The sequence below is a fragment of the Lethenteron reissneri genome, chromosome 1 (assembly GCF_015708825.2).
Source record: "Lethenteron reissneri isolate LAM-NWPU_2019-01 chromosome 1, ASM1570882v1, whole genome shotgun sequence".
NCBI lineage: Eukaryota > Metazoa > Chordata > Hyperoartia > Petromyzontiformes > Petromyzontidae > Lethenteron > Lethenteron reissneri.
The window spans coordinates 1,449,537-1,475,709 of NC_083779.1; the positions used below are offsets into that span (position 1 = coordinate 1,449,537).

Sequence of the window (26,173 nt, forward strand, 5' to 3'; positions counted from 1 at the left end):
CCCTCCTCCCCCTACCTCCTTCCCCTACCTCCTCCTCTCCCCTACCACCCCCTCCTCCCCTCCTCCTCTCCCCCTCCTCCTGCTCTCCCCCCCCCTCCTCCTCTCCCTCCCCCTCCTTCCCCCTCCCCTCTCCTCTCTCTCCCCCCTACCTCCTCCTCCTCCCCTACCTCCTCCTCTCCCCCCTCCTCCTATCTCTCCTCCCCCTCTCCCCCCTCCCCCTCCTCCTCCCCTCCCCCCTCTCCTCCCCCCTCCTCCCCCTCTTCCCCCTCCCCCTACCTCCCCCTCCTCCTCTCCCTCCCCCCGTGGTCGCGTGGATTTCTCTCTCTCAGGGTCCTCCGGCTTCTCCCCTCCACGTGGTGCGATAAACACGCGTCTCGTCTCCCCCTCCACGTGGTGTCACAAACACGCGCTTCGAGTGTCCGGCTGCGGGCATCAATTCCCACACGACGATGACGAGCCACTGGGTGAGCTCGCGTCTGTGATCGCCAGCTCGCCAGCTCGCCTTCTGACTCAAAGGGCGACACATCAGCTTCGTGGGGCCTGACCTGGCAAAGAGAGCGGGTTTTTCGTTTTTTGTTTCATTTTTGTTTTCGTTTTGTTTTTTTGTTTTAGTTTATTGTATAAGTTTTTTTTCGTTTTCGGTTTTTTTTCGTTTTTTTCAGTTTTTGGTTTTAGTTTATTGTTTCAGTTTTTTTTCGTTTTCGTTTTTTTCAGTTTTTTTTCAGTTATTTCCGTTTTTTTCGTTTTTTTCAGTTTTTTGTATTAGTTTTAGTTTATTGTTTCAGTTTTGTTGTTGTTGCAGACTCGCCCTCGCCACGTGCAAGCGAGATGTCTCTCACCTGCTCGGGGCTGACAGTTCACGTGCACCACCACCGCAACGTGAATCAGGAAATTACGCGAGCTTGTGTGGGTGAGGGTCAGGGCATGGCAAGGGGAGCGTGGTGAAGGAGGATTGGCGGAGTGGGGAGCACGTGTGGCAGCGTCGGACATTCGCCTTGGTTCAGGCAACCCACTGGCACATGGGGTCTGTCCCGTGACCTCCTCCTGCCAGGCAGCCTCCCGACACTGCACGTGACCTCAAAGTGCACCTAGCCTGGCACAAGCGCCGTGGCGAACAGCGGCTGTTGTTATGGTAGGGCCAAGGTCTATTGCCTGGTGTGTTCATGGTGGGTGCGCGTCTGCCTGGGGAGTGCGGTTCGAGTTAGGGCTCGTTTTAGTGTCTGCTCGGATGATGTGGTCGGTGTAGGATGTGGCTGGTGCAAGTTGCAGTGTCTGGTTCCCATCACCACGTGTTCACCAATCACCCGTCGGTACTCACGGCAAAGACAAAGATCCCCCGTACAGCCTTGACAGGCTGTTGGGGCAAGTGCTGTTCACAAGTAGCACCTATGAAGGCCGGAACGGAACACGAGGGGGTGGGTGGCCAGCACCACGCCCGGCCGCCTTTGTCTCCCCAGTAGCGATGTTAACACATCGCACCAGGTACTCATTTGAGGCCGAGTCGACCTAGGGGTGGCCCATGACCTATTCAGAAAACATTCCTGCGGAGGAAGCTGGTAGGAACGTTGGGTTGCTCGGTCAATGGCCAGGGTTAACGGCGGCGTGGTGTATTCCGCAAATATGGCCGACTGTGAGGGCGGGCACAAGCCGGCGTGAGTAGGTTAAACGTTGAGTTTTATAAGGGCACCACGGGGTGACCAGCCCCTCCCCACCCAGCCCCACCCCTCCAACCCCCCACCCAGCCCCTCCCCACCCAGCCCCTCTCCACCCAGCCCCACCCCTCCCATTTTTGGATCCACGACGGACGGACACAATAATCCCCTGTGGGCTGGTGTAACCAGGAGGTTCCTACCAGTATAATCGTCCCTGGTGTTGGTGGCCGTGAGCGGGAATCAAACTCAGGTCGCCGGGTTCGGAGCGTGAAGCTCCCACCACGACCACTCTCTCCCCACCGTCACAATGGATTAGCATCTTAGCACCGTGGTCGATCAGAGCTCGCTCTCTCGCTCTCTCCAGCAATGCTTCGTGGTGCATTCACAGCACCATCTGCCGTCGAAGCGATTGACCCGTAAGTGGCTGTGTTCGTCTTAATTACCCCAATTATCAAAGACAGGATGAGATGCACACCCACGCACGGGCATGTGAAGAGTTTGCTTAAACCCTCTTCTTCTGTTTAGTTGAAAGTTACTTTCGGGCCAAGCGCTGTTTGAGAGCACCAATTAAAGAATTCGCCAACCCTCTTGTGAATGACAGAAGCAAAGGCAAAGATCCCCCGTATAGCCTGCAGCAGACTGTTGGGGCAAGTGCTGTTAGCGAGTAGCACTGCCTATGAAGGCCGGCGCGGCACACGAGGGGGTGGGTGGTGCAACACCACATCCGGCCGCCTCCGTCACCCCAGTGGCGATGTTTACTACGCACCGCACCAGGTACTCATTTGAGGCTGAGTCGACCTAGGGGTGGCTCAGTACCGGCTCAGATAATCGTCACTGATGTTGGTCGTGAGCGGTAATCGAATCCAGGTCGCCGGGTTCATAGCGGAGCGCGCTAACCACCACACCACCGCTCTCTACAATAACAGAAGCACACATTCAAACAAACACACAGGGACATCTGCCTCACCCACATCAAATACAAAGATGCCCCATTTAGCCTTATTGACTGCTGGGGTAAGAGCTGTCTGTGAGCACCTATTAAAGATACTCGCGTATGAACATAAATTAGATATATACCTGAATCACTAAACGTAACATATGCAGTACACGTTGCATACAAGCGCCCACATTATACAAAAGGTGACAAACATAATACAGGGTGGCCTAAAGGTTAGGACATGGGGTTATTTAATTATCTTAACAAATGTTTAAACTGACTGCGTGTTGAGTAGTGGTGGTCCAGACCTCCCTTTCCCTGGCGACAGACTCCAGCACTACATTACTATACACTACACTATACACTACTACACTATACACTACTACACTATTACACTATACACTACACTACTACACTATACACTACTATACACTACACTATACACTACTACACTATTACACTATACACTACACTACTACACTATACACTACTATACACTACACTACTACATTAAACACTACACTATACACTACTATACACTACACTACTACACTATGCACTACTATACACTACACTATACACTACACTATCAACCGAGGAATTTAGCATATTTATGGAAAATGCAGATATGGGATTTTATTATTTTATTTCCCTTCTACGTGACTTTACCGAAAGAACCAAGAAGATGAATCCCTGCAGTCACGAAAGCTTTAAATCGAAATTCAACTATATCTCGTTGATACCTTCCCACCAGCTCCGTCTCCCCCCTCCAGTGACGTGACATTCCACGTCCCAATAGCGAGTGCCCATCGCCAAGGTCCAGTCCGTCTGAGCCCATCCCTATCCCTGCCACACTGGCAACGCACACACGCCCCTCACTCTTCGTCCTGCGAATGGGTGGACCCACAGGACGGTGCCACGGAGCCATTTGTGGCTGTGCCCGACCGGGTTACGTGGGTGACCCGGCCACCAGGCACATGCCAGCAAACACCACCCCCCCAGATGAATACTGTATTACCCCATGCCAATCAGGTGCAGGGGAAGGACAACAATCTAAACACAAAAAGTAGTTCTAAATAAATGAGTTTTCAATCTAGACCAGGGGTCGGCAACCAAAATAACAAGAAGAGCCATTTCTTTCCAATTCGGTACAAAATTCAGTATTTCAAGAGCCGCAATGCATCTGAGTACATACTGTACATACGTACATATCGTCAAGAAGCAGCCCGTAAAGAGCCGCATGCGGCTCCGGAGCCGTAGGTTGCCGACCCCTGATTTAGACGATTAAAAGAACAGAGCTCCCAGTGGCTTCTAATATCAGAAGTGTTCCAAACGGCCGCAGAAGCGCATCTGAAAGCGCCCCGTGCAGTGAGACCGTCTTTGTTCGATGGTTAGCCAAAATCCGCTGCCGCGAGATTGACCGGAGTTGCCGTGACGATGGCTTATGCTGCTTGACGAGACCGGCAAGGTATTGTGGTTCATCCGTGGCAAGCACTCTGTGTGTGTGTAATGAGTGCGAACTTCTCATGTATTCGTTCGGCAACCGGTAGCCAATGCAGATCGGAAACGGTTTTATTCCTGCCGATGGCTAACTTTGGCGGAAAGTGATATTTGAAACAGAAGTTCCAGAATACCCTTTTCACCAACCCGCATTGACCAGCGTGGTGAAGTATGGTTTAACAACCCTCACGATGTGTGGGGGGGGATGCTTCATCCAGTAGCGGACAGTGTTGTAGATTACTATAATTATTATTTACAATATACACAACCATTGATTAAACACACATATACACACGCTGGGTGTCAAATTGGCTTTCAGAATCAAATAGGTGTCATTTATTAGTGAAAGGTATTTGTAAATTGGTGGGATAGAAAAAAAAAGAATTCGTCCTTTAAATATACCCCACTTGAAAACTAAACATTTAGATGTGCTTATATTTTCAAGCAATATAATTGAGTACACCACATATTCGACAGGCAGGGATGCATGTGGTGGGGTAAAGTGTGGATGTTTCTTTCATCTCTTGCCAAGATCTCGCTCTCTCTCTCTCTCTCTTTAGGAGGGGGCCTCTAAATGCCCAGGATCGTGACTTTTCGTCACAGACAAGAAATCTCTCCGCTTCTTAACCGGGGAAACCCCAGCAAACAGTAAACTTAAAGAGCGGTTTAATTTTTTTGTTAAATCAACTATTACCGTGCAATAGTAAACACAAGACAAGACAACACTACGAGAGGTGTCAATTTTAAAAAAATTAACTTGCCTTTTATATTGCAAACACTTTTACATGTTATAAATATAACAAAAAAACCTATACATCAGGCGCATTGTGATTCCAAACTTACAAAATGTTCACACAGCCGCCCGTCGGTGATGGAGACCGCCTTGACCAGCCCCCGTGATGTCATCAAGGTCGTCCCCAAAACGTCATCTCGCGTTCACCGAAAAAAGCCAAACATCTTTAAATCTTCACGGAATTTGTATATCGCGTCCTCATTAAAAGGCGGTTTAGAAATAACTAACGCGGTGCACAAGATACGCATGTGTTGGTGGAGATGCGGTGAACGAAATGGATGAGCGGGTAAAGCAATGGGGGGGGGGGGGGCGAATCTGTGACGATGCGTGAATTCGGTTAACGCGAAATTGATGACGGCGAATGATGATGAATGGATTGAACGAACGGGGTTAATGAGAGCCGCTATAATGAGCCTATTAAGAGGGAGCGGCAACGGTGGTGAGGGGGAAATTAAGGGAGGAGCCGTTGGGACGAGCTCAGAAACAAAAATTGAAAACTTCGTGAGCGGAGATGACTGCTTAATGTGGAGGGGGGGGGGGGTGAGAACACGTGGTTTGTCTTCAGAGCTGGGAGCACGACATTTCCGTTTCATCACCGATTAAAAAAAAATAAGGGATACAATTAAAGTTAGGTTACGTCTCCTGGACCGTTGTTGTGAAGCGGAGGGCAAACCAACCTCGTTTCAAAGATTCCCACCGTGAAACAACGCTTGGAGAGGGCCTCGTGGTTTTACGGATGGACACCAAAAGCTCCGGTCGTAAAGCTTTTCGGTTTGAAAAAACAGACCCCACACGTGTCATTATTTCACGGCAACAACCTTGCAACAACAACAAACGCCACACCCGGCAAATGCAATGCTTCTGTACGCCTTTTGTTTTATATACGTGCGTACTGTTGTTTTTTTCTTTTCGAAACATGCAAGGAACGAAAGCCAGAATGAAAATGACAATCGTAATGCAAATTGAAGGTGCAATTAAGATGCACACACGTGTTGCTACATTTCTCGTGTCGATCGGTGGCGAAAATGATAAGCAACAAAAATGTAAAGGTGATATTTGAAGGTTTATTTCTATTTTATGAACCCTCCGAAAAATACCATGCTTGAATTAAAAATTAAATTACCACAATCAACCCATTTTAGTGGTCACTTAGAAGAAAAAAAACCCCACAAAGATTATGCTCCTTATTGTGTATACGACTCATATATTATTTGTGCCAGTAATTTTTTTTTTTACACTGGAAATGAAACGATAACAGTGAGCGCGTGATTTCGTTTAAATCTCTCACGGAAGGATTTGTTTTTAAAATGCAACGGGCATTTTGTAATTTTTTTGAAAAGTTGTTTTGGTCAAAGTGGTATTTACATTTACAATGGGATGGAGTGGGGGGTTCTCTCTCTCGTTTTTATAGAACCAAACAAAAAAGAAAACACCCCACAACACAATCCTGAACGTCGGCGAATCGTATACAACCAAACGTTCACAAGCAATTGAACAGGTTTGTCTTAAATAAGTCTAATCCTTACCCCCCCCCCCCACCTCCAAAAGCCTGCCGATATACGAATTCAATCTGAAAGCGAATTATTTCATAAGTGTTAAACCTTAAATGTGTGTTTTTGTCTTATAATTACATTATCAGGAAATAGCATAATTAAGGCTTTAAACATTTTTTTTTAAACCAAAATGCCTGTGCAACGAATGTACATTTACTTTTTTGTTTCCAAACTATATTTCGGTGTGAAACACACAGCAACATACAAATCTAGACAACGGTATGTGTATTTGTACATTAATTTCACAAGTATATACACTTCTCATCAAAGCTATCAACAAACCACCAATACAAGTTTTTGTTTTCCTCTCTTCCTTAAAAAAAAAGTCCCGTACATATTTATAGCAGACTTCATATTTTTTTTTGTTATTTTTTTTTTTATAAAGTGCCATGTTGGCTCTCTCTCTCAAATGTGACCGTGGCAACGTTGTTTGACCCGACACGCAACAACTAAAAAGCTTTCCTTCGGATCCCAGCTGTGAGAATTGGCATTCGCAAGAATCCTCATTCATCACCACTTTCATACGGGCCAGCCAGGAGTGTCACATCGTCTGAATGTAACACGCCGGGTCCTCAAACACGCAAACGGCAAGCGGGTCTTTTCTTATGCGCCCGCTTGACATTGTCATTCCGTTAAAAATAAACTCTTACCGGTAGGCAGGTCGCGGCAAATCCGACATGCCGGTGACAAAGGTTACGTGATAAAAAAAAAACCGATTTAGCGCAATTGTCTTTCAGAAAAGCTTTAACAACTCCCGTTACAAATTCAGCCAAGTGTCACGGTTTTCTCGGGCTCCACTTGCAATGTCACAAGTTAAAAATGCCAGTCTTGGGTTAACTCAGCTGTTTATCATCATCATTCCTCTGGGCTTCATAAAATCAGTACCACTTTGTGGGCAGCCAAGGACAGTGGTCATCCGATTGAGCCGGGCCCCGTCATAGAAACGTGAAATTTTCACCATCGGCTCGGGGCGATAAACTGGTAAGCAACAACCCCAATGCTATTACCACGAGGGACAACAATCAGACAATGGTCCATCGTAAAAACTCACCCCCGAGAATCGGCCATACAGCCACATAAGCGGGACCCCCCCTCCTCTTGAAAAGATCTTCTGAGATTCGGCGAGGGTTTTCCGCACAAATGACGTTACTATCGTCACATCGGAGTCGTGCGACTAAAGGTCACATGGAGGAACGACCTTCCCCGAAGCTCGTTTCCGCAAAAGCGTTGCGCTCGACCAAATCGCCGTCTTCGTTTACGAGTGGATGAGGAATATTGAGTTCCCCCCCACCCACCCCACCCACCTCCTTGTGGCAGGGCAGTGTGGGTCAACGGCGAGATCGCCGACGGAGATCGACAGGCTGCGTATATCAACCACGAGGACGATGACGACGAGGGTACACGAGGATTAACGTGAACGTAAACACCCGGCTTAAGAAGGCGGTCGACAATGAAGTTCGAAATTTTTGATTCTATGGTCACCGATCGAAGGTAAAAAAAAAACCATCGGTAGATTGCAAACATTTTTGCGAACGTTGAGGTTGGTCAAAGTTCCAAAAATGTTGGGAATCTAACCAAAAGAGCGTCGGTTAGAATTATTATTTTCATGACTACCAACTCTTATTTAATCGAAAAAAAACCCCCAAGATTACCTGTACACAGTAATAACAATGACATCCACGTACGGTCGATACTGAGAAGCGAAATAACAATCGTGCAACAGTCTTAAAGCTCGAATCATCGGTCACTGCCCAGCTAAATATGATTAGTTCATTAATGCCGCTCACGTACTTTGAATTTGGAGAGATAATTTGCAATCAAACATAATTGGATGAAGCGAGGGCTCGGCATTGAGTTATGAGCAAAACGTTGACCGTTTGCATAAAATAATGGCAATGGTTTAAAGGTACGGCATTGTAGTTGCTTTGGCAATATCCCCACAACCGGCGAGATCTTTTAGGGAAACGCACTCAACCAAAATGAAACAGGACCTCTTGGTTCCTAGTATTTGAACAAAAAATGGAAAACAAAGATTTGTAAACGAAAAAACTAATGTTTTCGCAGGTCACAACAGATCTGGCTAAATTTATGCTGCAAAATGCTTGGCGCGCGTAGTCAAGCGAAACGCCGAAACCAAATGCAAACTTTTGGTTGTGAGAATCGCGATTCAATTTACCATTGTGAGCGAGCCGAAAGGATAAATAAACAGCGTGTGAAACGATTGCGCACGAGACGATTCAACGTTTGGCTGTGTCAGGTGCTGCAAGGGTCATTAGCGGCACAAATTTGGCCAGATGATGACGTTGCCGATCACAAAACAGCGAATCGGAAATCTGCAAAAGCTGACCTGCCAGCGGGTAAACGATTTCGCATTCAGATGCAGCCCAAAAAAAAATAAGATTGCGGATTTTTACTCCTTCAAAATAACGTTAGTTTGCTACGACGCTGCAAGTTAAATCTCCTTGTGTATACGAATCGCCGCCTGGTGACCTCTCAAATCTGGCTAATGGAGGAGTCTGTCGGCTTAACGGGTTTCAAATCACCCCCGCCCCCCGCAAAGGCGCCCGTAGGCTGACATTGAGCATCTCTCAGCATGCAGGTCACATGGCTCCGCCTTGACAGTGTTCATTTAAATCATTTTTTGTTGTCTGTTAAGTCATTCACAGCTGGCACATATTAAAGCAGTCAAACGTTTAGTCCACACTTTAGTTTTTAAATGTTGGTGCGAGGGAACAGTGCAGTTCCACCCTCGCAGGATTTTCCCGGCAGCCAATTGGTGAACTCCGTTAATCTTTTCATATACTCTACGCATATCGCCAATGACAATATTTAAAAAAATCTTTCTCAACGCACTGCGGTCTAAAATAGCGCGACTAAATTATCTAAGAGCGAGTATTCATTCAAAAACTTGGGTTCATTCACATCGTCAGTAGGGCTCGATTTCTTCTTTGGATGGCATCAAGTCATTGTTAATAAAAATAAAACGCTAAAATTTGACGGATAATTTTGGTTAAACAAAATGAGACTGCACCGTGACCGACGCCACACAAGGGCGCGCCAGGAGCGGTGCGCGCCTGAGAACCGCGCCAACTCTCCAATTTTAAATCATTTCCAACCCACCGACGGACAGAGCGGGGGGACACAGAGCCCAAGCGTTGTTTTGTTGATCGACAAAAGAAAGGCTCAACATATTTTGTTTGAGTTGCATCTCCCTTCAAGCGACCGCACACAGCCTTACCGTGGGAAGTTCACCGCGTCAACTGGTTCAATGAACGTCACGGTATCTTCCGACTCTTACTGGCCCTCTTTCCGACGGTAAAAACGAACAAAAAAGTCAACATCCGCACCTCGAAAATAGTCACAGAGCAGCAGGTTTTAGACGTGTTTTTTTCCTATTCATTCTCACCAATGTGTTAAAAATCCTCTTTTAACACCGCATCGAAGCCCAACATTCGGATACATCCCAGGGCCTATTCCCCGTCGTAAACCACCGTAAAATGGAGATAAATATAACCTACAGTACCCAATGTCTGCTTTAGTGTAAAGGAAGCAAATATCCCTTAATTACCACAGTACATATATACACGGACAGCAGTTCACCATCAGCCCGGTAAGTAGCACTGCACTCATCGCTACGGGTGTTACGATTCATTACCGTAAATCCTAGGCTCACGACAGGTACATGATTTTCCTCGCTTTGTGCGGTCGTAGTAGTAGATGCATTCCAGAAAAACGGGGGTGCGCGCAGAACAAAAGCGCACAGTTGTCTGCCGAGTAGCGGTATACGCACACGGTATACACACACGCAGCGTTGCCCCGTGCCCGATCGCATAGCCGCGTACGCGTGAATTCAAACCGCGTGATAATCGTGAATTTTGGGTAGACAGGTTGAGCCGCACGTACGATAAATCGCGCAAAACGAAACCTGCGCAGAGCGAGAGAAAACCTGTGCCGTCAAAGTGTAGTTGATCAAATCGATTGTAGTATTTCCATCAGTTAAATCTGTCAGTTGCTACAGAGAACCAATGGGCTAACGTTGCAAAGAAATGCTTCCAAGGGCTAATGTCCAAAACGTAAGCTTGTTTTGCAGACACATTTCGTCGAAATGACACAGTATGAATGATGAAGCGGAGTCACATTTGTTTAAGTCTCCCAACGTGAAACTTTGCTTCTCACAATCTTATTTAGCTCTTCAACTTTGCCTAAAACAAAGTTGAAATCAAAATACAGCACTGCGCAGTCTTAAAAGAGGGTGGCTTTAGTAATCAGTCACAAGTTACTATTAACCTTGGTGTATAAACAAATTAATGTAATCCCAGATAGAATTTTAAAACTTACTCTTAGGTTTTTTCGGTAAAGTCACGTAGGTAAAAATAAATAATAAAAATAAATAATACAATTAATAGAAATCATTTACAGTAAATTCAGCTGTGACGGTCCCACCTTATGACGGAGACTTGTGTTGCCTCCGCAAACGTCGTGATTTATTATTTTATTTCTATTATTATTTCTATCAATTATATTATTTATTATTTATTTTTACCTACGTTACTTTACCGAAAAAACCTAAGAGTATGAATCCTTGCAGTCACGAAAGCTTCAAATCTAGAATTTTAAAACTTGACCTACCGTAATACCTTCAAACTTACTTCCATCAAATTGACAATCTCTAACAATACTTGGGCATTAAAATTGCGCCCCGTAACGCAGCAATGCGTGCGCACTCTCTCGCGTAGCAGGGGGACACAGCCCTACTGGCAAAGCTTGAACACTTCAAAAAGTGTTTCTCGAAGCCACAGAAAGAGCAGCACTGCGACGGGGATGAACTTATTAGACCAATCACCGTTGACCTCTGCACGCAAAGCGATACCGACCCTGCAGAAGAGGGATGATGGACTGAGTGTAACCCCCGGAAACCCAGAGTTCGAACTCGCAAAACCTTACGCTCGTGAGCACCCCCCTCTCTCTCTACGGGCAGAACCACCACCGTGGCTCGATTTCAAAGTAAAACCAACAGTAATATAGTATATGACCAGCAAACACACTTTGTGATCCGATTACAGTAACATTACTCCCCAACACTGCCAGTGCGCATTACATTGAAAATAACAATCCGCTATATCATGGGACCGTTTTTTTGCCAGTATCAAAGTATGAATTAAAATGGTAAAAACCTATTCTCAATTTTCAAATGCCTGCTGTTATCTGTAAAAAAAAGAAATGTCGTAGTGCCTGGGTCCGGCTCGCTTGAATAATCTGGGGTTCCAAATACAGCCGACTCTCGATTTTGACGGGGAGGTCGGCCGCGGATAATTCAACATCGCGGATAATCAAAAAATAAAAACATTTTCCACGGATCTCGATGGGCAGAAGAGTCGGCCTCCTAAGTGGATCGCAGAGCCACGCAAAACAAAATCCGCCCGTTGTCAAGATATGCAACTACTGCACTGCAGAGGAGATCACTTGGATTTTGGATTAACCAGAGCAACAGATGTTTTGTTTAAGCACGTAGCCTAAAATAAACATTTCCAAAAATCACAATGTATAAGTGTATTCTTAGGTTTTTTTCGGTAAAGTCACGTAGGCAAAAAATTTAAATTAATAAAAGTAAACTAAAATAAAAATCACGTTTCGGAGGCAACACAAGCTTCCGTCTTCAGGTGGAACCGTCACAGCACGATAGCTGTATCAAGTAAATGAGAGATTACAGGAGATACCACTCCGTATATATAATATATATACGGAATGGTATCTCCTGTAATCTCATATATATATACGGAGTGGTATCTCCTGTAATCTCTCATTTACTTGATACAGCTGTCGTGCTGTGACGGTTCCACCTGAAGACGGAAGCTTGTGTTGCCTCCGAAACGTCGTGATTTTTATTTTATTTTTATTAATTTAAATTTTTTACCTACGTGACTTTACCGAAAAAACCTAAGAATATGAATCCTTGCAGTCACGAAAACTTCAAATCTAGAATTAATGTATAAGTGTTTTTAGATTATGAGTTTGGCCTTGAAGGGAAAATCATAAGTTATTAATTTACGTCAAAACCTCACCTGCACGGTTAATCCGCAAATCGGATAAGCCGCGCACGCAAGTAATCGAGAGCCGACTGTACACATCTGGCTACCTTGAAACGTGGCCCACGTAGCTCAATAGTCAATGAGCCAGAACCAGCGAGTGACCCTGGGTGTGAGAGTAAGTTTCCACACACGGCTGAGACTAAACCAGGGTTCTCTCAAGCGCGGTGAGGTGGTAGCCCCAAGGCCACGAAACAAAAATAAAACAAAACCTGATCTGGTTTGTTGTGCGTCACATGACAAAACGCCACGCAGAGAGCCACGAGGGGGGGTTGTGTGTGGGATAGCGCCGGGTAGCATTGGGTGAGCAAGTCCCACCGATCGACACAGAGCGATGATTGCAGGATACGGCACCAGCAGCGATTTTTAATGATTCTCGGATTAAAACGATTCTAAAATTCGGCTAATCAAATCGCAAGCGCAACCAAATCACCGACTTGCGTTCCTTGCGTTCACACCGCGATGGGCTCTTACAGATCGCACCGCACGCATGACTCTCGGCGGCGTTCCTGCGGACAAAAAGCCGCGAGAGAGTTGGCGTCAACAAGGACGGCTGCGCCTCCAACCTCTCCGAGTTTATCGGTCCAAACGACAAACGCGGCCATGCCCTGAAGTCCCCCTTTTTTGAGTCGGTGGTCTAGACGAGGTTTGAGCGCGACGACGGAGTTTTTTTTCTTTCAGCGCAGCAGGGGCGGTCACGCGCGACCGCCTGCACGATGCGAGCGCATCAACGGGGAGTAGTCGGTTTGCCTTCGTGCGGCTTTGCGAGTGGGCACACCGTTGCTCGTGCCGTTAATTTAGTTTTCTTCACCCCGCCCCCCACCCCCAACACCACTTCGCGGCTATTCCAATTAAATCGCAAACGGCCGATCGTGGCAATCCGCCGAATTCGGCAGAGGGGAAGGGGGGGGTTTCCGACGGTGAATATCCAGAGGGCCGCCTTCTTGAAGCCGATGTCAACAAGCAGAACTCAACCACCGGGTGAGACGGGGGGGGGGGGGTGGAGAAATCAAAGGGAGAAAGCTGACGGCGGGAAGCTGGCGCTTGGGGGTGAGGCAGGAGGGGGGGCAGGGGGGGCGAGTGTCACTGCGGGGGGAAGTCCCTGTGCTGCGTGTACGGTGTTGGCACCAGGTTCGCGCCCGTGTGGTAACCGATGACGCCGGCGGCGAAATCTGCGGAACGGAGAAGAGACGAGGTGAGGACACGATGTGTACATTGTTTTCCTCGCTCGGGGACGCTTCGGATGGCGTGGCAAAGCTCAACTAGGAAGCACGCAATTGAGAATTGCTTTCCTGGAAGGATGGGGATGGATTATCGTTATATTTGTATGTGTTTGGGTGATTTGTTTTACCTTTCTTGTACTTTGCACTATCATATTTTTGTATTGTGTGTTGTTGTAATGCTCGTATCCACCCCGACTGGACATCTGTGAAAAAGAGCTTACAGCTGATAGGATTCCTCCAGTATCAATACATATTCTGGTTTCATGGACGTCTCTGCAAGTGCATTGCGCGAACTTGTGGTTCCTAAAAATTATAACTGTAACACTTATTATTACTTTCCGAGCACATTTATTTTGTTACGAAGCTTGTGTTTGCATGCCTCTCAACTCGGTTGCACAGAGCTGAGAATTGCTTGCATGCGGACGTCTCTCCGCAACTATATTGCGCAGACTTGTGACGGATGCCTATAGGGTCCATACTGCACTGATGGTTCCTAGAAATTAGCGTTGTTTTTTCACGAAGCTTGTATTGCATGCTTTTTTAAACTGTCTGTAAAAACTCAACACTGCTGTGTCAGAAGGCTTCTGGACTACTGTGCAGTTAACACTGCACCACCACCGCAGCCGTGCCGCCCATTGAGGTCGGGTTATGGACTGTGCCGTGTGGATGCAGGGTGCACACTTCCTCACCTGCGTCGTGTCGCACCGCCGAGTCGGGCAGCTTCAAGTGGCGCTGGAGACTCGGCTCTTCGCGGGGCATGCTGGGATAGGGGGCCTGAGGAAAGCTGTACGGGTGGCTTGGCTGCTGCCAGACTGGAATGCCGCTGCTTGACTGGCCTGAACAGGGACAAAGATCACCCGTATAGCCTTAAACAGATAGCAGGAGCAAGTGCAGTTAGCGAGCACCACGCCCGGCCGCCTTTGTCTTCCTAGTGGTGATGTTTACTCACCACACGAGGTACTCATTTGAGGCCGAGTCGGCCCCAGGGGATGCCAAGGACTGATTCAGATAACCGTCACTGGGTGCTGAACGTGAGTGGGAATCGAACCCGGGTAATCTGGTTCGTAGCACAGCATGCCAAATGCTACACTACTGCTCCCCTGACAAAGATCCCCGGTTTAGCCTGTAACAGACTGTTGGGGCAAGTGCTGTTAGCGAGCACCTACGAAGGCCGGCTTGGCACACGAGGAGATAGGTGGCCAGCACCACGCCCGGCCACCTTTGTCTCCCGAGCGGAGATGTTTACTACACACCGCACCAGGTACTCATTTGAGGCTGAGTTGGTCCCAGGTGAGGTCCAGGACTGGTTCAGATAATCATTACCGGTGTTGACCGTGAGCGGGGAAAAAAACCCAGGTAACCGGGAGAGCGTAGCGCAGCACGCTAACCGCTGCACGACCGCTCCCCTGAACGCGTGCGCACATAAGCGCACAGTTTCAGAATGCGACCGTACCTAACACACATACACTGCAGCTAAACCTCGAACTGCGAGGTGCCCGTAGATGAAGTTGATCATTGACGAACCCAAGGACTTCCAACCGGAAACACTGAGACCGAGTTATTCCTATTGTCTATTACAGACGGTACCAACCTCTCCAGACTCGTGGACCACGTCACTTTTCACAGAACCACCGCACACCAGCAACTCCCCGCCCTAACCCCCGGCAACTCCGCAGCGCCAGCTTTGCCGGGGACGTCCTCGTGGCGCACGTACCCGCGTTGACGAGCCAGTGCGTGCTGGCGTACGACGGGAGGCAGTGCGGGTGAGCGAACAGATTCGCCTGCGGTCGGAACACGGGCTGGAACGGGGGCAGCGTGTAGGCGCCGCCGTAGGGGAACTGCACCGACTGCTGGTGCTGGGGCTGGTGCTGCGGCTGGTGCTGCGCCTGCTGCTGGTGGTGCTGCTGCTGCGGCGCGACCGCCGTGCCGAACGAGAGGTGCGCCGCCGCCGAGAACTGCGCCGCCATGTTGAGCAGCGGCGGCAGCGCTTGCGCCAGGGCCCCGAACGTCTGGGGCTCGGCCGACGCCGCCATCGTCGCGAGGGACGACGAGGAGCACGAGGAGGAGGAGGACGAGGAGGACGAGGGCGGCTGGGGGACGTACGCGCGCTGCGGCACGATCACGCCGGCGCTCGCCGCCCCCGCCGCCGAGTACGGTTTGGCACGGGCGGCCGTGCCCGCCGACGACGGAGACTGGAAGCTGGTGCGCTCGTTGTGCTGCGCTGCGAGCGCGCCCTCTGGGGAGCTGTCGCTCTGGGAGGTGGTGGGGCTGAGCTCCTGCTGCTGCTGTTGCTGCTGCTGGTGATGCCCAGATCGCCTTTGCTGCTGCTGCTGGTGATGGTGGTGGTGTCCCGATCTCCTGTGCTGCTGTTGTTGTTGTTGCTGCTGCTGTTGTTGCTGCTGTTGTTGCTGCTGTTGCTGCTGCTGCTGCTGGTGGGTGCCGTTACCCGCTTGTGCGTTGTACGAGTAAACCTGCTCTACCACGCTCTGCGCGTACGAAAACAGCGCCGGCGAGTCCCGTGGGGGCTCTGTGCCACCCACCTCCTGCCGGAAAGACGCTGCCTTGCTGCGCACGCCGCCGCCACCACCACCACCAGAACCTCCGCCACCGTAGTTAACAGACTGCTGTGCCGCGTTCCCTCCGGCAACCTGGCTGCCATTGCTGCGCCCGTTCGGTCCAACCGGAACCAGCCGTGGCATGGGGCCGGGAGAGCCAAACGCTTCGGTGGAGCGCGGAGAGTTTGGGTCTCCGTTGTTGCCGCCGCCACCACCATTGCTGCTGTCATTGCTGTAACTCTGCTGCTGCTGTTGCTGCTGTTGCTGCTGTTGCTGCTGCTGTTGCTGCTGTTGCTGCTGTTGCTGCTGCTGCTGTGCATGCGACAGTGGAGACACAGCCGCGGCCGAGACGTACGGCTGCGCGTGCTTGGCGTAGCTGGCGTCGCGGGTGCCGTGAGCCGCGTCCGAGATGAGCTGTGGAATCGGCTTGGAGTAGGTGTACTGCTGGGTCGCCGCCGTCGCCGCCGCCGCCGCAGCTGCGGCAGCGGCCTCGCGGGCCGAAGCGGAACCGACGGCCGCGTAGGCCTTCGCGTAGGCCTTCCCGTAGGCGCCGTCGGCCTCGGGGAAGGCGGCGTGCGCGTTGGGCACGATGCACGAGGCGGTGGCCGCCGACAGGGTCGCCGACGACGACGAAGACGACGACGAGGACGACGGCGGCGGCGCCGAGGAGACGTGCTGGTAAGCGGCGGCGCCGCCGTCCGACACCATTGCGTGGTGCTGGTGGTGTTGCTGCTGTTGTTGGTGATGCTGCTGTTGGTGATGCTGCTGTTGGTGATGCTGCTGGTGGTGTTGCTGGTGCTGCTGCTGCTGGTGGTGTTGTTGCTGCTGCTGCTGCTGCTGCTGGGGCACGGCATACGCCTGCGGGTTGGACACGATGGTGCCGCCCCCCGCCGACTGAGCGTAGGCGAAGGTCACAGGAGGGTAGGCCGCCGGCGGGGTGGGCGCCGGGGACGTCCGGCTTCGCGACGCCGTCGGTGCTCGCTGCAGCACGGAGACGGCGGAGGCCGCAGGGTGCGGCTGGACCTGGGAAGGTGGAGGGGAACCGCAGGGACGAGGAGGTGTGGAGGAAGAGATGGGGGGCGAGGGATTGTCATCAAAAAGCAGATGCGGGCAACTCAGTCAAGAGGTTACGGTAACTCCTTACCCAAGTGAAAAAATTATGTTGCTGAAAAAAAACCACCGGTATTGGTAATATTCCCAATTATAAAATGTAACTTTTATAATTGGGAAATTCCGATTACAAGTGGTAACAGCACTTCCTACAGTGAAGAGTCTTGAGACTCCGTAAGGCCATCCTGGGTGGAAAAAAAAAGTGATGATAATAATACAAATATTACCAATGTGAATAGATTGCCAGGCGAATACATCTTTATAAGAAAAATCTAACATTATCCGGTCGAACGAAAGGGCCGTTTGTGTACATGTGTAGTGGTGGTGTTGACGTGCGCCGACAGTGATGGATCACGGGGCGGCACGGGGCGCGGGGTTGGGCACGCGATGTGGGCGTGGTTTGGATGCGCGCGCCGGTGGTGAGGCGCGCTGACACGAGGTGCGAAAAGAGGATCGTAGCCAGCGCCCAGTGATTGGTCAAATGGGATGGGTGCTCTCAGCGACGTCCGCAGGAGGTGCTTAAAGGGGGACGCGCGAGAGCACTCGGTGTGGTTGTTGTTAACCAGTTGAAGATTGAAGACGGAGTGGAGGAGGTAGTGGCCCGAGACCCCTAGTCCCGCCGTCCTTGTCAGGACCGGGGCCCTGTGTGGCTCGGAGCCGAGACTGTGGGACCCGTGGTCCGACGCCCGTGTGGGTCGGGACTGTGGGACCCAGAGTCGAGACGGACACCCTGGCCGGGTGTGTTCCGAGAGGCTACGGGGAGTAAGAGCCCGTGTCGGTGTAGCCAGGAGAACCGTGAGGGTTAGGCTGGTGTTAGCCACCCGTGTAACTAAGTGGGTGTTAGTCACCCGTGTAACTATAAGTTGGTGAAATAAAAGAGTGTGCTACCCGTGAAGTCGTCTCCCGCCGAGTTACTACTTTACACATGTATACAAAAGAGAGTTACATGTTCCCTTTGCGTACGTGCACAACTGCAAACAGTCCCCTTCACGTTTTATTCCGTTACTGCCGTCAAAACTTCACCTGATGAGCAGAAGTGTTCACCGACTGCTGCTGATGCTGTTGCTGGTGTTGCTGTCGTCGGCTGTTCGTGAACGACATCTGCTGCTGCTGCTGCCTGCCCACGCCGCTACCCCCGTGGCCAGCCCTGGCGCCGGCGAACGACTGCGAATGCCGCGCCGATCCCCCGCCGAAATTCTGCCGGAAGGCCGCCGTCACCGACGAGGACGATAAGCTCGAAGACGAGGACGACGAAGACGCTGGCAGCGGGTGATGATGATGAGGATGATGATGGGCGCTGCTGTACACCGACGATGAAAGGAGCTCCTTCAGCGCGTTGTGCTGCTGCCAGCTCCCACCTCCGACCGTCTCCCCGCCAGGCAGAGCAGCATAGCTGCCATCGGCCGACTGCTGTTGCTGATGCTGCTGCTGCTGTTGCTGCTGTTGCTGCTGTTGCTGGAGCTTGCCGGGCCGGGGGTTGAGCGCCAGCTTGAGGGCGCTGTCTGCCAGGCACAGCTGCAGGTGCTTGCACACCACGCGGTGCGTGCGGAAGCGAGCGCTGCAGTTCTCGCACCTGCGGGAGGCCGCAGTGGTTTACCGACGTTTTGCTTGTCACTTAATCGCCCCCCCACCCCCCCATCTCCGCATACCAGATGCAACAAACTGTTCACATAGTCTGGCCAGCAGACATAGGTGTTATATTTGAATGAAATCATAAATCCATTCGTTTTATTTTAACGACGTCCGTATAGAATTTACACCTAGAGCAGTGTTCTTCGTTGCAAGGCCTCACGGGCCACTGGTGGCCTCCTGGTGGCATTTAGTGCGGCCCCTGACGTGCTGCCGCCCCCCCCCCCCCCCCCCACGACAATACACAAAGGGTGAAAACACCCCCCATCATCATCCTCCTGTCAAACTCCCAATGGTTTCAAATGTGTGGCGGCCCGCCTCGCACTAATGACGTCTTATCGGCGAAAGTGGCACTCCCTCCCTCTGAAAATTAGTGACGAACACTGACCTAAAGCATACGGTTAACACTTAAGATGAAATACAGGCGGTTCCCGGCTTCTATGACGACACAATGCGTTCCTGGAAACGCCGTCGATGTAAATCGTCGCGAACTGGACCCCCTTATTTCCCCCCCATAGACAGTAGAAGCCTTATAACCATCACTTGTCAATGTGTTTTCCCTTTTCGTCATTCGTATTTTAACGGGGGTTATTTAAGAGGTAAAAAAAAAATCCACCAGAAAAAATTCATCACTCAAGAATAACAAAAGGTCCACTCCCGACTCGCGTCGGAAACCGGAGCGACTCGGTTCGGAGTCGTGTCGGAGGACGCATTCGCAAACCAAGTTTCTGCATCTTGCATCGATCCGTGTTGGCGTCATATAAACGTCGTAAATGTGGAGCGTAGTAAATCGTGACCGTAAACCTGGAGACCGCCTGCATTTACAATTTAATATTTACACATAATAAGCACTTTTAAAATTACCGTCGTGCTATTTACGTGAATTTATGCTCTTCACAACCTCAACAACAACCCGCAGCCTCAACAACCCACAGGCTCAACAACAACCCACAGCCTCAACACTAATCCACCGTGCCCCAACAATGCAGTCTCAAAAACAACCCACAGCCTCAACACCAACCCATAGCCTCAATACTAACATACAGCCTCAACCACCATCTCACAGGCTCCAGGTAGGCGCACACTTACTTGTAGTAGCGGAGCGGCTTGTGGTGCACACGCATGTGCTTCACGAGAACATGCATGCTGTCCAAAACCTCCTCGCACCCTTCCATCGAACAGTAGAACTGTTTGCCTGTGTGGTGTGAGAAGAGCAACTGGAGAGATACGCAATAGGAGTGCCCGAGATGGACACAAACCCACAGCCTCAACACGAACCCATAACCTAAACAGTCACCTACACCCACAACATCAAACCAGCCTCAACACGAACCCACAGGCTCGACACGAACCCACAGGCTCGACACCGACCCACAGCCTCAACACCGACCCACAGCCTCAACACCGATCCAGAGCCTCAACACGAACCCACAGCCTCAACACCAACCCACAGCCTCAGCACGAACTCACAGCCTCAACACCGACCCACAGCCTCAACACGAACTCACAGCCTCAACACAAACTCACAGCCTCAACACAAACCCACAGCCTCAACACAAACTCACAGCCTCAACACCGACCCACAGCCTCAACACCGACCCACAGCCTCAACACAAACTCACAGCCTCAACACCGACCCACAGCCTCAACACCGACCCACAGCCTCAACATCGACCCACAGCCTCAACATCGACCCACAGCCTCAACACTAACGCACAACCTCAACACGAACCCACAACCTCAACAAGAACCCACAACCTCAACACGAACCCACAGCCTCAACATCGACCCACAACCTCAACACGAACCCACAACCTCAACACGAACCCACAGCCTCAACACAGCTCATGCTGCTGTGTGAATGTGTACGACTGTTGAGCGAGGTGCGGAATAAATCTGCTAGACAGGTAGACTGCGAAGTGCTTTGAGCGTTCTTTAGAAGAGCATTGCGATTATTGATGTGATTTTATTTAATTGATATTCATAGGTCACAGATGTGTTTTTGGGTTTGCACGGCACACACAAATGAAGCGCCAAGCAAGCCGAGTGCAACGTTAGCCATCAAGGCGAACAACATTCATCGGTTCTCAAAAGGAGCTCGCAGGCATGCGAAACGAAATGTCGGACACAACACCGAACAACACGCGGCAATAACCTGAGAACACTTTGGCCAGCTGTACATCACAACCGTGAAAAACTTACACAGCAGTAGAGCACTTATCTTTATTCCATTATTACCTGGCAAGGACTGGGTTTCCGGAGGGTGGTGAGTTTCCACATGCTCCATTTTACCAGCAGGCAACTCCTGGAGGCCATCACTGTCAGACAAAATGCACAAAACACGAGAAGCTTAAACCCTCTCCGGCTATGATGACGTTACATGTACGTCATCAAAATTAAACCGGAATGAAAAAAACATTACTTTATAGGTACCGAGGCACCAGCAAACCAAAGTAGAATGCTCCTGTTTTGAAGATGCACACCTTTGCTTTGTAACTTGGCCGTCCGGCATGCGACCTTTGAGTCGTCTCTCACAGTCTCAAAATAAAACCAACTGCTTAGCGCCTGCACAGGATTACATTTCATCGCTTCATCTCCACGGTGGATGTCCTCTGGGATCTACTACATTTTTATATGACTATTTTTTTTTATCTTTAGACGTGACTTAACCGAAAAAAACAAAGAATAATTCCTGCAGTCACGAAAGCTCCAAAATTAAGATTTTATCTGACTCTTCGTCATAAGCCTCTACTATCTCTCATACATTTTTGAGATAAAAATACAAGCACTTAAATATGTTGAAAAAAAAGAATATTTGGTTCTTTTGGTAAAGTCACGTAGATAGGTTCAAAGAAAATAACAAAAAACTACGACGTTTCGATCGCAACACAAGTGTTCGTCAAATGCAGATATCAGTGCATTAATAATTCCAAAATTTTACTCCGTCAATACTGATGGTTGGGCTTTAGATAGGAACCCAGTCGGTGCTATTACTCAGCCGTTACAAAGCCCCTTTTCCACCAAGCCACTCAGCCACGTGAAATGAAAAAAATATTTTGCTTAATCACCAAAATTCAATAACTTTAACTTCACTCTCATCTACTAATGGGCTTCCTGGACCGGTGTTCCTCAGTAGCATTTGTGAATTAAATGCGGAATCTTAGGACCGCTTTAGATCTCACCAAGTGTCATCAGCAAGGTTATCGCTTGTTAAATGAAGCAGTGGATGACGTTTTAAAATTCACTACCCAGTTAGTGTTCCGCATAGGAGAGCTTCACTCACAGGTCAACTGAGCCTACAATCATCATCGTTATGCCTCCGAGGTCGATAAAATGAAAATAACGTTGTGGGAAATCAACAGTGATCCTCCTGCTTTGAATGCAGCGACCACAGGATAGTGGAATTTACCCCAATGGCTCAGAGCAAGTACTAAACCAGGGGTCGGCAACCTACGGCTCCGGAGCCGCATGCGGCTCTTTATGGGCTGCTTCTTGACGATGAGTACGTATGTACTCAGATGCATTGCGGCTCTTGAAATACTGAATTTTGTACCGAATTGGAAAGAAATGGCTCTTCTTGTTATTTTGGTTGCCGACCCCTGTACTAAACTATTTTTATTTCACCAGGTAAGGCCCACTGAACTATATAGCTCTTTTTCAGAAGAGACCTGGCCACAAATGATGACCCAACCAAGTGGCTTACCATCATGTGGGCTCGCCCGATGTTATACATTAAGTCTGTTGGTTACCCCAAAGTCTGTCGCAACACCAAAACATGCACTGTGTGGTATTGTTGTTGTTATTTGCAATGTTGGGTATCGCTGCCCCCACCGGTTGAATGCTTGCTGGAAGAGAGGCACGGACATTAGGGAAGTGTTCATCACGACCACATCACTCCATCTTCTTTACCGAGCACCCACAGCTGGAAAGAGAGAACGAGACAAAGACAACAAGAAGCGATTTTATATAATCCACAGCTCATAGCGCCTATGAAGGCCGGCACAGCACACGAGGTAGCGGGGGTGGGTGAACAGCAACAACACCCTGCCGCCCTTGTCACCATTGTGGCAAAGTTTACACACCGCAGCAGCTCCTCATTTGAGGCCTGTCGACCTCGGGGAAGGCCCAGGACCGTCTCAGATAATCGTCATTGGTGTTGACCACGAGCGATAATAGAACCCGGGATGCCGGTTTTATATCGCAGTGTACTAACCGCTGCACGACAGACCCAGCGACATGCAAGACGTCAATGTGGTAGCACGGCAAGTGGGTTTCGGTCCCAATAGTTTGGATTTGTGTTATCCCCCTCATAGGCATAGGGGATTTCATCAAATTGCTTGTTTCTCATGCATGCAATTTTAAAAAAAAATAGAATGCCTTTATATTTAAATTGGAATCTATCCCAATGTTGGACAGGTTTACGGCGCTGTACAACTCATAGAAGCTTTTTTATGGATAAAGAGCGATTGTTACAGACATGCTTTGTAAGCGTAACGTTTCGGTGTTCGTTTTAATGTACATCGTACATATGAATAATGATTTGCTATAAGTGAAACTGACAAATTACAATCAAGCTTGGATAATTGAGTCACTCAGCACGGTTGGCTCTCAAAATATATAAAGTACATGGGACTTTATAAAAACATGTTTTGTGGTACTTGCGTTAGCGGTAGTGCACAAACATACGTAAAATAATCCTACTTAATAACACGCGTGTGCTATGAAGAAGGGGGCATTTCTCTAAATGTCACCTAAATATCTTTGAGGGCACTTGTTATTGTCCAATGTGCTGAGTATTTGTTACACGGACTGTGTTTGTTTGTATCCAGGTGAGAGAGAGAGAAACATTATCTTTGGTATAAAAAATGCCAGGGTGCTGTCCACTAGTAATGTGGAAGGAATGTATCCGGCACACGCAGTGCATAAAACACACGGCACATTCCTGCACTGGGAGCAACAGAAAAAAATGAGAAGACAATTTGTTAGCAAAACAATTATTCGTACATGTAATTAAAACAATCGTGTATTGAAATTAAAGAGATGCCGGGCTTCCTGCGTAATTTATGCAATGTGCGCATTACATAAACATGAAACATATACTAATCAATAATGTTCACAACGTGCCAAATAGGGGTTATATAAACATATATACAGTACAATATAAGTACAATAATGGGGGGGGGGGGGGGATATTTAAGATAAACCAAAACTTGACATTTAAATAGTAATGAATGTAAAATGGTAATAGAATTAATTATAGTGTAGCAATTACATAACACAAATACAATAACACAGCTATTTTACAAATTAGCAGTAAAAAGGGAACACGATCGAATCCTTGGTTTAAATATCAAGACCCATGAATACTGTTCATACTAGAGATAAAACTACAATTATTAATACTAAACAATGCAGTTATAACAAATCCATTGTCGATAGGCAATCATCAATACTAATTAATGTAGCAATTGCAAGGAGCATCTGTTTTAAAAGCCACGTCAATGCTATTACTGTAGTAAGAAGAGAATTACTGCATTTATTACCTCAACGAAACAAGTCGGGTTTGAAATGCGATAATGAAACCTGCCATCAATCTACGAAACCTCACCTCACGTCGCAAGAACGCCACATTAACGCTAATACGGCAGTATAAACAGAAAATCACAATCATTCACTTGCAGTTTTAGCGACGATAAACCAACTTATTCGAATCGAAATGTTGATCACCACATTACCTCATCGAAGGCCTCAGAAAGCCACGCCAATACGACCAACTCTCCTCTGCATCGCCAAAATGACCGCAATTAATTTAGCGACTAAGCGATCTGCGAATTACATCGCTAACGACGAGTACACAGCACCACGCGGAGCACTGCCATGTGATTACGATGTGTAAGGTCTCAAATAAGCCGAATTAAAACAAAAACCGCATTTGTATCTTATAAACTCACGTCCATCACCAAAATCACCGTTCACCGGCCGCCTGAAAGCACCGCGCGCCAGAACCACCACCGCTTATTTGCATTCGCATAATTACGACTATTTGTTACTTGTCAATCACACGCACACGACCGACATCGTTCAACAATCGAGAGTTTGTCAATAATTACAGTGCAAGACGATCGCTCTGGGGTATTGAAAAAAAAATGCAGCTCCGTCCGTTCCACCTCTCCCCCTCTCGCTAGGCCCAAATCCCGGGCCTCGGGCCCTGCCGCGTTGCCTGGAAGAGCGCCCAGAATCGGAACGCCGCCCCCGCCGCCGCTGCCACTGTCGCCACCCCCCCCCCCCCACCCCCGGCCGCGTCTCCTTCGCCAACCGCGGAACGGCGCGGAGGCTTTACCCACCCACCACCGCCTCACGAGTGCGAATCGTGACTTTGTAAAAACAACAAAATGTTGTTGTTGTCGTTATAATTGTTGTGCGGGAGGGGTAGCTGTGGTGGTGGTGGTCGTCTCCTGCTCGCGGCGGCTCCCACCAAGACGACGCCTCCTCGACTAGGCCCAGGCGAGCCGTTTGCAATCCGTAGCGCGGACGCGCATAGCGGCGCGCCCACGCGCGATCCCATTGGCTGGGCGCGAGCGCGCGCCAATGGGGGCGCGGCTTGTTGGCGGGACGTGGGCCAATCGGAGGGCGCCGCCGCCCCCATCGGTGGTGGCAAATGTAAAAGGCGCCGTCAAAGGCCGACGCGTCCGGGACGTGTTGGTGTTTGCGGTCGAGGGCCGCGTCTGTCGGGGGTGGCGGCGGTGATGCGAGGCCTGTGACAGCCGTGTTCTCACACGGGAGGGGGTGCGCGCACGACACAATAACGCGGCGGCGGCGGCGCAAGGGCGCCCGCCCTTCGCGCTTCTGCGGTGGTAATTTCGAGCGCGTGTTTATGCGCTCTGGGATATGTAACGCGCCCCATCCCTGTGCGTGCTACGAAATGCAAACGCGTGTTTATGCGCTCTGGGATATTTGACGCGCCCATCCCCGTGCGTGCTACGAAATGCAAACGCGTGTCTATGCGGTCTGGGATATGTGACGCGCCCATCCCTGTGCGTGCTACGAAATGCAAACGCGTGTTTATGCGGTCTGGGATATGTGACGCGCCCCATCCCTGTGCGTGCTACGAAATACAAACGCGTGTCTATGCGCT

General features: G+C 49.5%; 1 protein-coding gene across 2 annotated transcripts; it reads right to left on the reverse strand.

Moving 5' to 3' along the window:
- Positions 1–12,240: 12,240 nt before the first annotated feature.
- LOC133343905 (AF4/FMR2 family member lilli-like) lies at positions 12,241–25,496 on the reverse strand. Of its 2 annotated transcripts, XM_061553941.1 has the most exons (8): positions 25,149–25,496; positions 22,870–22,960; positions 21,277–21,356; positions 20,128–20,233; positions 18,433–18,982; positions 15,459–17,322; positions 14,434–14,580; positions 12,241–13,693 (listed from the first exon to the last, which is right to left on the reverse strand). In XM_061553941.1, exons 2-8 carry the CDS (start codon positions 22,917–22,919, stop codon positions 13,605–13,607), a joined length of 2,886 nt encoding a protein of 961 aa, XP_061409925.1. In that variant the 5' UTR covers positions 22,920–22,960; positions 25,149–25,496; the 3' UTR covers positions 12,241–13,604. The 2 variants fall into 2 exon arrangements, with proteins under 2 accessions (XP_061409925.1, XP_061409964.1); XM_061553980.1 differs by lacking the exon at positions 25,149–25,496 and having other exon boundaries at positions 22,870–23,310.
- Positions 25,497–26,173: the final 677 nt, after the last annotated feature.